General features: G+C 37.8%; 1 protein-coding gene across 1 annotated transcript in view; it reads right to left on the bottom strand.

The window, feature by feature from the left end:
- LOC125238365 (dedicator of cytokinesis protein 1) overlaps nt 1–13,119 on the bottom strand; it is a 102,685-nt gene that overhangs the window by 77,769 nt on the left and 11,797 nt on the right. Inside the window, 1 exon segment of the mRNA XM_048145671.1 lies at nt 1,229–1,397. Within this exon segment, the coding sequence (XP_048001628.1) occupies nt 1,229–1,397 (169 nt within the window).

Below are 13,119 nucleotides of genomic sequence, written 5' to 3'. Positions count from 1 at the left end.
TCCCGCGGCGTCGTATTTGTACACGAATATCGGCGTAAGCGGCATCGACAATACCCAGATATTAATGTCACAAATGTTACCCAAGTCTACTAAACCTCCAGACTAAAGTCTGTGTAACCTTGAAACCCCTCGCAACGCAAAGTTTCTTCAAAAATAAATATCAATTTTAGAATATCGTAATAATTGTCAGCGTGCATAATGTAAAGTTGAATGACCTTTGATAGCGCGTGCCAAATGATTCACCCAGCTTTCATATGTAGATATGTTTGTAAATATTTACTATGCTTCCGACCATAGTCATAATGTTTACTGATTAGCGTAAACCGAGTTTGAATCATTTTAATTAGACCGTTGCTTTTGCAGATATAGTGGCTATCTTTGAGCGAACTGTGAAATCGACAAATTACAAAATGTACTGCATTCTAGAACTGACACTCTGTCACCAGTCAAATTACAAAGTTAATAAGCTACTTGCCTCCTAGTCAAATCAGCTCCTTTTTTAAAACTGTCAAAACGAATTTGAACGACTTGCTAATATGGAATTTATATGAAATGAATTGAGTGACGTCACGGTCAACTCAGTTACTTTATATATTTCTACCGGACTTATAAAATAGAAATTGGATTTAAAAATAACTCCTGTCCATGTTTTCCTTATAATTATCTGATGCTTTATTTCGTGCATGGTATAAAACATTTTATTTTAACTACAGTCAAGTTCCCTGTTTAGTGGTCAGTGTCTATTGGTATGTTTATGTCTCAGTTTTGATCAATTTTATCATGCTAGAAGGACACCTATCGACTCCTACTGAAAAAATCATTTTTATTTATTTATTTATCAAAAATCTGAGTCAGTTCTAGCAGACTTACAAGCTTGAAATTTTGCACACGCGCATATTTAGCTTAAGCTAGGAAAAATTATATAATACTCTATTTTCTGTCCCATTACCAAGATATATAGAATTTCATCTCGACTACGCGTCTTAAGTTCCTTACTTTTCCTGTCTCTATTTAGTCTAATATGTTTCTGTCTCGCTCTTTATCTACTACGCTAGAAAGAGACCCACCTCTCGACCTGGCACTCCCTCAGCTGCACGTAGCTCTTCGGGAACGCGCCGAGCCCGTCCCGACGCAGACTGCGGCCCCAGTACCAGTGCTCTGTCTCCCTCTCGCAGTGTACTTGTGTTGCTGTCTCGCTCTTTATCTACTACGCTAGAAAGAGACCCACCTCTCGACCTGGCACTCCCTCAGCTGCACGTAGCTCTTCGGGAACGCGCCGAGCCCGTCCCGCCGCAGACTGCGGCCCCAGTACCAGTGCTCTGTCTCCCTCTCGCAGTGCACCAGCTCGCCCACTTCCAGGGGGAGGTGGGGGGAGGGGCCGTTGTAGTTGTATATGGCTGTGGACAATAAAAAAATAACAATTAACAGTGAGAAATCGCTGTCTCTATGCCACCACTTGGCCGTCCGACGATAGTATAGTATCCAAAAAAGCCGTCCGCGGAGCGAAGCATCGACGTTTCTACTTGATACTTGTGCCCCAATGTGCCTCTATTCATAACGGTTTCATACTTTCGACAGTCGCTGCAAAATACATCGAGTCCGTCCCGCCATCTTTTTAGGGTTCCGTAGTCAACTAGGAACCCTTATAGTTTCGCCATGTCTGTCTGTCCGTCCGTCCGTCCGTCCGTCCGTCCGTCCGTCCGTCCGTCCGTCCGCAGATAATCTCAGTAACCGTAAGTACTAGAAAGCTGAAATTTGGTACCAATATGTATATAAATCACGCCAACAAAGTGCAAAAATAAAAAATCGAAAAAAATGTTTTATTAGGGTACCCCCCCTACATGTAAAGTGGGGGCTGATATTTTTTTTCATTCCAACCCCAACGTGTGATATATTGTTGGATAGGTATTTAAAAATGAATAAGGGTTTACTAAGATCGTTTTTTGATAATATTAATATTTTCGGAAATAATCGCTCCTAAAGGAAAAAAAAGTGCGTCCCCCCCCCTCTAACTTTTGAACCGTATGTTTAAAAAATATGAAAAAAATCACAAAAGTAGAACTTTATAAAGACTTTCTAGGAAAATTGTTTTGAACTGGATAGGTTCAGTAGTTTTTGAGAAAAATACGAAAAACTACGGAACCCTACACTGAGCGTGGCCCGACACGCTCTTGGCCGGTTTTTTATTTATAACTTTAGTCAGACTCTTAGAAGTCTAGATATTTAATTCACGACTCATGTCGATTTACATTATTCCTTCGGTCTCATTTCATTGCTGTTTTAATTTAATTTAATTTCGAATTTACGTACTTATATCGTAATTTACTATTCTTCACTTATGTCCGAAAATTCTGTTACCATATCTGTTACGCAGCTAAGCCTACATTAAAAAGATTATGCATGTAATGTAACATTACGCATGAATAAAAGATTCGCAGCCACATTTTAGGCGGCCCGGCCAAATCCAGAGCCGTTTCAAGGAAAAGCGACCGTTAGACGCGATAAGTAACCACAAATCATATGCTATGACTTTTTAATGAGAACATAATATGTGGCTTACCATCATAGAAGAGCCCTTAATGTCCTTATGATCATCACTACACCTTATAAAAATAAAAATTTGAAAAAAACCCCGACCGCGACATAGTAGACCAATTTTCATAAAACATGGCTAAGAACACTCTCGACTAACTCAGCTTTCAGACAAAAAAACTAAATCTAAATCGGTTCATCCGTTCGGGAGCTACGATGCCACAGACAGACAGACACACACACACAGACAAACAGACACGTCAAACTTATAACACCCTGTCGTTTTTGCGTCGTGGGTTAAAAACTAAGAGTGAAGTCACGTCTCGTCAGTAAGTTTGACGTGTCTGTCTGTTTGTCTGTCTGTGGCATCGTAGCTCCCGAACAGATAAACCGATTTAGATTTAATTGTTTTTTGTTTGAAAGCTGAATTAGTCGGGAGTGTTCTTACTCCTTACCCATGTTTCGTGAAAATCGGTCCAGTATGACCGGGGTTTTTTTTTTTCTAAATTTTAATGTTGTCGTTATTATTATGTTTTTACACAGATGTACTGATATTATGAATAAATAAATTAATTTAGACAGTTAAAAATATTGCACTTACTGCAGTAAGGACCCTTTTAACGTAGAATGACACATAATATATCCTGTTCAGATTTGGCAAACAATAGTATTTGCAATTTGCAAATGGCGTCTAAAAAGGATATCTGGTATCACACGGACGAAATCAATGGACTGATCCCTGCAATGTCAATTTCTTTCAATCCTAACTAATCTAGCTTGAGAAATTGGCGTAAGTTAGAGGGACTTTCAAGCGTCTGGTAAAAGTTACGGGCGGCGGAAATGGTCAGGAAATGATAAATAAATAAATAAATAAATATTGTGGGACACCTTACACAGATCAACCTAGCCCTGAACTAGCAAAGCTTGTACTATGGGTGCTAGGCGACGATATAGTTACTTATATAGATAAATACATACTTATATACATATAAAACATCCATGACTCAGGAACACATATCTGTGTTCATCACACAAATGCCCTTACCGGGATTCGAACCCGGGACCGCGGCTTGGCAGGCAGGGTCACTACGCGCTAGGCCATGCAGACCGGTCGTCAATGATGATTATCACATCCTTACAGTCTTTTCTACAGCCTTGGTGAATTTAAGGAAAGTTAGTGTTTTAAACTCGGATAAAAACTCGGATAATTGATGTAGCTCGAAAAGCGGCCAAGTTAAAGTGGGACTGGGCTGGACATGTCTGCCGTATGCCGAATGACTTGTGGGCCAAGATAGCCACGGAATGGGAGCCCCATGAGTCGAACAGAGGATCCGGCAGACCTCGCCGGCGATGGCGGGATAACTTGGACTCCTTTTTGACAGACTGGCCAGTTTTAGCTCAAGATCGAGAAGAATGGAGAAAGAAGGGGGAGGCCTTTGCCCAGCAGTGGGACACAATAGGCTCATAATAATAGTGTTTTAAAAAAAACTTGATACTTAGCAAAAAAAAAATGGCCGGCGGGCCGAACTAGGTAATATGCAGACATTAAACGTCGATACGAACTCTACATTATCCCAAAGTTTCATCCTTGAGAAAATGAGGAAGGTATGGCGGCTCTGGGCTCAAATTTAGTGCAATGAAACTTGAGCAGTTACATGTGCTCTGCTTACCCCTTTTGAGATTACAGACGTAAATTTATGTGTACAGGTGTGTAAAATGTTTTCCTTAGTGTTGTCACGGAAACTAACGGATGTCATGTTATTTCAGTCAGTCTCAGTACAAGATGTACTGACATTGAACTAGCATGACAAGTTCGTGAGTTTCCGTTAAAACACGAAGGAAAAACATTACACACTGCATCTGTATTATGATGTTTTATATTATAAACCTTCACATGATTATCTTTTTTTGAATTAATTTATTTGAATTATTATATCATCAATTGGAAGAAAAGAGGGGAGGCTTTTGCCCAGCCGCGGGACACTAAAGTAGGCTAATGAAAAAAAAAACATTAAGGCCCAGTCACGTACATAAAATAAATTCCCAACTAACGAGGCAAATCTAATTAATCAAGCCTTAATTGTATCAAGGAGGATTTCAGACCGTTATGAGTAGAATAAAACACCTAAAAAACATGAATTTCTGGGGAACGAGAGCTGAATTTTTTAGTGGTACACGTTCGACGCGAAAGTAGGGTTGCACTGAAAATTCTCGAGATCTCGAGTGTTTTGTTTTTAATACAAACGAGTGAGATCTGTCTTATGTACATTTAGATTTTTGAAGTGGAACTTCTAATGCGACTTCCAATCTAACTGACACTCAGTCAGTGTTAGATTGCGCAACATTGGCGTTCATGTTACATTTTTGCCCTCACGTTAGCCATAGTTCTAGGTTCGATCCCCGGCAAATGCAAAACTTTTTGTATTTTTTTTTCTGGTTTTTCTTCCACCTCCACAGCATGCACTATTTTTTTTTCTTTTTTTATGAAATAGGCAGCAAACGAGCAGACGAGCCGCCTGATGGTAAGCAGTCATCGCCGCCCATGGACATAAGCAACATCAGGGGAGCCACTTATGCGTTTACTTTTGCAAATAACTAAAACCTATTTTCAAATCGCATTGTGACGGTTTTTATTTTTGTAAATCTATCTATATGGGGCCCATTGCAAAGTATACAAGAGTAGGTATATCAGTAAATGGTATTTGCTTCAATTTCATTATGCCTGTTATCACCTGGAATACATTATTCACAGTTGTAGTTTTACTTATCAGCCTACCAATAAGTCTGCCAGAAACCAAAGTTGGCCATGTTTAAATAATAAACATAAAACATATTTATTCAACTTTACAAATTTATATTCATACACAACACAATATTATATTAAAGAACTATACACAGTGAATTTGAAAAGCAAACTTTTGTGCCTTACCAATAGTTGGCGTGATTCCTACACTAGGCAATGCCTGTCCCGTAGGAAATCAAATTACAATTAACCGAGTTACTATTACTATAAATAAATATTAACATTCTTACACAGATTGACTGAGCCCTACAGTAAGTTTAATATTATCAATGATTTAGGTACACTATGTCAGAATTTTTTTCCTTGCATTTTTTAAAGAACAATACAATACAATTACTTTTTATTGCACACCTTGATAAAAAACACCAAATTTTCCATTAGTAAAAAAAATAAAAGCTCGACTCTCGAGTTTTTCTAACACGATAAAAAAAGACTCGAGTATTTTACAACACTATTCGTGAGGCAGATGCTTTAGGAACAAAAAATATAAAATTGGGTTAAGGAGGAAACCCGATACGATTTGAAATAAAAAGTAGGCTTCCTTTGACACTGTGCCAAATTGCCAATTGCCGTATCGTTAAATAAGATTGCATTGCAGTAATTATCCTTAAGTTCTCTACCATTATCTATAGGTAACTATTAAGAATATTACTTTGACATCGCATTTTTTTATTATTATAAAAGGGCTTATTCATGGCAACAGACTAGCCGAGGCGAAGACGAGACCTACGACGGATGGAGCTCGCCCAGAAGGTGCATGTCCATCCTCGATTTGAAGTTGGCTGGGTTTTATATATACTTGTATGTGCTGGGAAATATAGACGCCGTCAAGGAATTCCATTCTTTGGTAATCCGTATGTTTTTTTTAATAATGAATAAAATTTAAATTGAAAGTAGATGAAGTCCGATCATGGGGGTTTTTTGAACGAAATTGTAGCATTATCACAAGTTTTTGAAGTTTTAGAATATGTTATTGGATATCGATCGAGTAAAATATTACAAATTCATAGTATATATCTCGCAAAACTGATTAATTCAACCGCGCTAGTATAAAAAGGTATGGAATAACGTTAATTATTAGCTTTATAAAAATTTGCACTTGCACTCTCAAAAAGGGTTGATGATGATGATGATGATGATGATGATATCCTGTTATCCCTCATCAGGAACATAGGGCTCTCAGAAGGGATTTCCATTCATCGCGGGTTAAAAGGAATAACAACGCGAATTACTGGTGTACATCTGTAGTATCTATCTGGATATTCTGGATAAATATTCTAGGTCTTCTAGAGATGACTGATACTTTCCATGCTATCATCGACTACTAATGCTGACTAGGTCACGATTTACTACAACACTAAACATGTTTACCAACACTATAAAGGCCACCACACACTAAATGACGCACTCAATGAATATGTGAAAGACTTACACAATGGCAGGAATGTGGTCGCGCGCCTAAATCGCGTGTGCTTCTGCACACGGCGCGCGGTGCGCGAGCACAGAGCTATGAAGATCTAGACTAAGTTTTTTTTAGTGTAAGATTAGAAAAGTAAGTACGTTATGTAAAGATTGTAAAGGTACGTTTTCGTCATTATTGCCTGGTTTCCAACGATGGAATGCAATAACGCAATTGGACAGTGGCATAAATAAGTGATGATTTTTGTACCTTGTCGCTTATAATCGTTTGTCAATTCCGTATGACATTTCAAACACCACGTTAATGTGACTAGTGGTACAGAAATCATCACTTATTTATGCCGGTGACTGGACCAACAACCACTTAATGTGTATAAGGGCACAATACCTTATACACATCCTTAGTTTCAATGCTTAAAGTATTTACTGTTTAGGTGACGTTTCATTTAATTCTATCCTAATCTATAGCAACATTAGCAGCCTAGCTCACCAAGGTAACTGGTCAAGTGCTGCCATCTTTCTATGTAGCGATGGAAATAAGAACTATAACCGCCAACTCCGGATCACTTTTCTTACTCCTTAACTGGGTTCCGTAGTTTCCCGTATTTTTTTTCAAAAACTGTTCAACCTATCAAGTTCAAAATATTTTTACTAGTAAGTCTTTATAAAGTTCTACTTTTGTGATTTTTTACATATTTTCTAAATTTATGGTTCTGGGGTACCCTAAAAAAAACATTTTTCCATTTTTCGACCCATTTTTTTTTTGCCCAGAACCGGGACGAGTGGAAATTAAAGGCCTTTTCCCAGCAGTGGGGCACAATGTAGGCTTGTAATAATAATAATACATAATTCCATTTTTTTATTTTATCACTTTATCGGCGTGATTGATATATCTACATATTGGTACCCAAATTTCAGCTTTCTAGTGCTAACGGTTACTGAGATTATCTTCGGACGGACAGACATGGCGAAAGTTCCTAGTTGACTACGGAACACGGAACCCTAAAAATTACCGTAACGCCATTATTTTAACTAGTAATTTTATAAACACATTTTTTTTTATACCACGTCGGTGGCAAACAGGTATACGGCCCGCCTGATGGAAAGCGGTCACTGTAACCTATGGACGCCTGCAACGCAACATGTGCGTTAATTTGTGTATTGAACCTTTCTTTTCAAATCTTTGTATTTGTTTCATTAAATCAGGAAGGGAAAATTCCCTAGGTGCCGTGTCTAAATCTTCTACGTGCCTCCGTAACCGTACACCGTAGTGCACCTGACACATGATACGGTAACGAGACCCGCTGATAAGCTAGCGCAGACACCCGGGTTATCTCGCGTTATAAATACTATGTTATATTAAATGATTAATTGGCCGAGCGAGAGCGGAGGTCTCCGTTTCAGGTTGGGTAAACATTATTGCTTATTCCCGATTTCTACCCGAGGGATGTTTTCAAAATGGCAGCGCACTTTTTTATTAAAGCGTGTAGCAGCCATGGGAGCGTTGTTCGCTCCATCATCGCCACGTTATCTCATGGAAGCCTGTGGTCCGCTTGGACAAAGAATCCCAAGAAAGTCCGGTTCCGAAGTTTTCCTCACTCCACTCACTCACTGTTTTGTTCACTAGACCACGTGACCCCCTGGGCATACACCATGTGACACCCCCCCCCCCCCCCGGCACGTAGCTAGATCCACCCTTGTAAGCAATGAAGTCCTGTATACATATTTCTGGCACCGTGTCCGCATCTATATTATGACTGTACAAGATACAGGATACCGTGATATTTTGTCGGCTTATCGCTATAAAAATATAATGTTATCTCCGAGCGCATAATCAGGAGAAAGTCAATGCAGTTGATAATAACAGAGGATTTATAATAGCCGGCTAAACAAAGCCAACATTGTTTTGGGTGTATTAATAATTTTATAATACATTTTGTAACTGCACTTTTACATTGTTTAACCTTTTAATCGCTTTGTTGAGAGTAGGGTACTCTTTATTATACCGTGGCTCGGCGCAGCGAGCTCGCTACAGTGAGACAAATCTCGACTGGAGGGCAATTGTAACTGATCTATTTTTTTCCATTATTACACTATTAAGTAGAGTTCCATATGTATCCACGGAACACGCGAGCCATATTATATAACTAGTGGACACTCTAATTAATAATGAAAACATTGTAAAACATGGAAAAAAATGGATCAGTTGCATTTTCCAGATGAAATTATCCCGATGTACCTTACTATCGTTCGGTATGGCATCTCCCGCTCCCCGCTGAAAGTGCTCTCGGTAGCCTCACAGTTACCGCCTGTTAAAATCATATATGGGTACTGTGGGATATGGGTTCAATTGTGGCGTAGGGCAGAGACTGGCAACCGCAATAGCACAATGTCGTTTTCATTCAACCCCTTAATTCCTAAGTGGCACTGAGAGTTGAGCACTTCCATGAGTTCCATCCATGTGCCTACTCCTTATGGAAACACAAGCGGGAGTATGCATGCATAATTGAATATACATATATAATTCTAATACAGGGTGTAACAAAAATGGTGGTGATCCGTTTAAGGGCGTATTCAGTATCGTATTCTCATCAGGAAAAAGTAGGATAAAAATTTTTTTTCGCAAAAAATTTTTTTATCTTTGTATGGAGATTCGACCGATTCGCGCGGCCCGGCTCATACAAAAGTGAAAATTTTTTTAGCGAAAAACAAATTTTCTTCTACTTTTTCCTGATAAGAATACGATACTGAGTACGCCCTTAAACGGATCACCACCATTTTTGTTACACTCTGTATGTGATTTTAGGCACATTCAGAGATAAGTATCATAATATTCATAATGCATTTGTAGCTATAATGCATAATTCGAAGTGAAATGACAAATTCTGTGCTTTTACCGCCATTTTGAAAGTGGGATAATTTCAAACAGAATTTATAATGGCAAAGTGCCTTTTAAAATGAAAATGTTGAGTTTATGCAGCGAAATATAAGGTCCTAATTTATTAGTTGCAGATATTTTAACACATGATACTTTACATTAAAATAATTAACTTTAAATATAAATTAAGAAATTTTTTCATGTAACTTTTTTGATTTCATTTTCCTAACAAAAAAATTAATTATAATTTCGTCTAAAAAAAAATCATCATGTGCATTATCACATGTCACAATAACACTGTCTGTCATGTTTTTTTTTTTTTTTTTAATTTATTTAAAGAAAAAAACACAGTTACATAGTACCGTAAATTAAATTTTCGCCAAACTGTGAGACAGTTTGTTGGCGTAGCGCTCAATTAAACTTTAAACTACATTAGATTAGGTACTTTACACTAAGATTAAGATAACAACATTGAAGTAAGTATATAGCAATTGTCAGTCTACGATAACAGAAACTTTTTTATGAAGGTAGATAAATTATTGAGTGTACAACATGGGGCTTAAAACCCGTTATAGTTGGTAGGTTTATACTACAGCAATAGGCTCAACTGACCATTCGTGAATGCTATCGCATTTCAATAAGGTTCACGAATGATCAGCAGGCTTTACAAGGTTTTTTTTCAGTAACAGCCGCTTAAATTTGGTTTTCAAGCTGCCTATACCGAGTTTTGGTGATTCGAGTAAAAGTGGGTAATCATTATAAATTTTAGGAATCAAATATCTTTTTGTTCTTCGTCCATAGTAATTCTTTGCCGTTGGTTGAAACAGTTTGATTATTTTACTAGACCTAGTGACACGTTTACTTATCCTGATTTTTTTATGACAATCTGTCAACAATATGTCAACAATTGTTTGTTGTAAATGTCGTAAAGGTTCGGCGGGAAAACTGCACATGTCATTGAAGTGGCCAGTTACAGTTAAGTGGTACGTAAAAGAGGTACTAGAATCTGTTCAATGAGTTTTCATTTAATAATCACATAAACAGGGTGTTTTTACGTAGCAAATTTGTTTTTCCGTTTTCTCCAAAAAAACATTGTAAAAGCTATAATGTTTCACGGTTTAATATACTCCAGAGACCGAGTACTATCAGCTGTAAAAATATCTGCATCTAATAAATTAGGACCTTATATACATTTTTTTATACCTTACGTTACTTAACTATATGCAAGTATACACACTCTTCTTATTTTTAACCCCCGACGCAAAAACGACGGGGTGTTATAGGTTTGACGTGTCTGTCTGTCTGTTTGTCTGTCTGTCTGTCTGTCTATCTGTCTGTGTGTGTGTGTGTCTGTCTGTGGCATCGTAGCTCTCGAACGGATGAACCGATTTCGATTTAGTTTTTTTCTGTTTGCTCAATTAATCGGGAGTGTTCTTAGCCCATGTTTCATGGAAACAGGTCCACTATTTAGGGGTTTTATTTTTCAAAATTTTAATTTTGTGCTTAGGGCAGACGTGCTTTTTAGTTTGGCCAAACTGTAAAAAGCACGTCTGACGTATATCGTATCCCTAAAAGTTAGAAGTGAAGTAATGACGTCATAAAACGCTTTGTTGTGTAATAAAACAATTGTCGAAGACGTTTACAACGAACTTCTGCGGTGAATACCAAATGAACCCCGTAGATATACGGTATCTACGTGGCTACGAGTTTTTAAAACGTTACTACGGTACAATTGGAACCCTAGGCCACTGTAGAACTATGTCACAGTGACGTTATAAATCAGATTGTAAGATATATCTTACTGCTTGTCATTTTGACATGGTTGTAGAGTGGCCTATAGGGTTCCAATTGGTTGACTGTACATACTTTCTTTAGTTAAGTTTACTCAGAAAATTGTATTGCAGTTATCTTTCTGTACTGTGTCAAAATGACGTTATCGCATCCAAAAGGAATTAAACAAAAAAAACTGTTTTTTTTTTTTTACATGATGAGTCATTTTGATAAATGAAAATTAAACGGCAAAAAATATTAAAATTTTGAAAAAAAACCTCCGACAAAGTGGACCGATTTTCATGAAACATGGCTAAAAACACTCCCGACTAATTCAGCTTTCAAACAAAAAAAAAACTAAATCGAAATCGGTTCATCCGTTCGGGAGCTACGATGCCACAGACAGAAACACACAAACAGACAGACATGTCAAACTTATAACACCCCGTCGTTTTAGCGTCGAGTGGGGGGGGGGGTTTAAAAATACACATCAAGATATCGTGACAAGTAGTTTAGCCATAAGTCAACCTCCAGTTTAATTGGTCTCCAATTGACACAGAAACGACAAAGAAGTTCCCACGGTCCAAAACAGTATGATCAGGGGTGGCTCACTCTGCGATTCTATCGCCGCGCTACAAGTACATGCTGGCGGCCGCGAGTTTGCGGCCTAGTCAGGGGTGGCGCGCGTTCTCACGGAACGCACGTTCGCACTTTTTATTGTTACTTTACGTCGCGAGTTTTTATTAAGGTTTATATGCGATGTCGGCGTGTGGAATGGCTAATAATGCTTAGTTAAATGTCATCATGAATAAATAAGACAATTTTACACATCTATTAATGATTAAGTCCCACGGAAAAGTTCAATAAGCCTTGTGATGTTAGGGATTAAACAAAAATATATAAATACTGTATACCTAGAAAGTACCTAAGACTTAAATATGATATAGAATAAAATTTTATCTGAATATTAATTCGTTGTAATCTATAGGCAACCCTATCCTCCGACGCTGCGCAAGTGCGGCTCGTTTCTTTGTTAGAATTTTGTAGGCATTTATAAAGGCGGCATTTCGTGAACATCAAAGTAGTGGGCCTTCTGTACTTGTACTATTATATATATATTCTGTGGTATGATCTTGAAAAAAAAACTTGATTCACGGTGGCGTGCGCGTTTGATAAAAATGATAATATAACCTTTGATGGCATGGCAATCAGAACGAGGGTTCGCGTCTTATTGGATGACACTACCTATATCTAATGTATCTCATGAAAGTCTGAGCGTTTGTCTTTTCATTTTTTTATTTTGATATTTTCCCGAGCACTTTCTATTTCAAGAGAAAAAATTGTCCTAGAATTCCCATACATTTTTATTACGTTCCTCTTTGGTTACCCCTTAAGAACTATAATGGAAAATGGTAACACGATAAGAAACAATCACTATGGGACACTTTTTTACCTATTAGAATGGAAAAGCTAGTCATTCTGAGTAGAAATAATATACTTTATCAAAAATCACATCACTCACAATCACAAGAAACGCTCAAATAATATAATAACCACAAAATTAAAATTTTGAAAAAACCCCCGACCGCGACATAGTTGACCGATTTTCATGAAACATGGCTAAGAACACTCCCGACTAACTCAGCTTTCAGACAAAAAAAACTAAATCAAAATCGGTTCATCCGTTCGAGAGCTACGATGCCACAAACAGACACAC

The sequence above is a fragment of the Leguminivora glycinivorella genome, chromosome 23 (genome assembly GCF_023078275.1).
Source record: "Leguminivora glycinivorella isolate SPB_JAAS2020 chromosome 23, LegGlyc_1.1, whole genome shotgun sequence".
Taxonomy (NCBI): Eukaryota; Metazoa; Arthropoda; class Insecta; order Lepidoptera; family Tortricidae; genus Leguminivora; species Leguminivora glycinivorella.
Note: the sequence above shows the minus strand (reverse complement) of the source record. Positions and strands in the feature narration are given on the sequence as shown.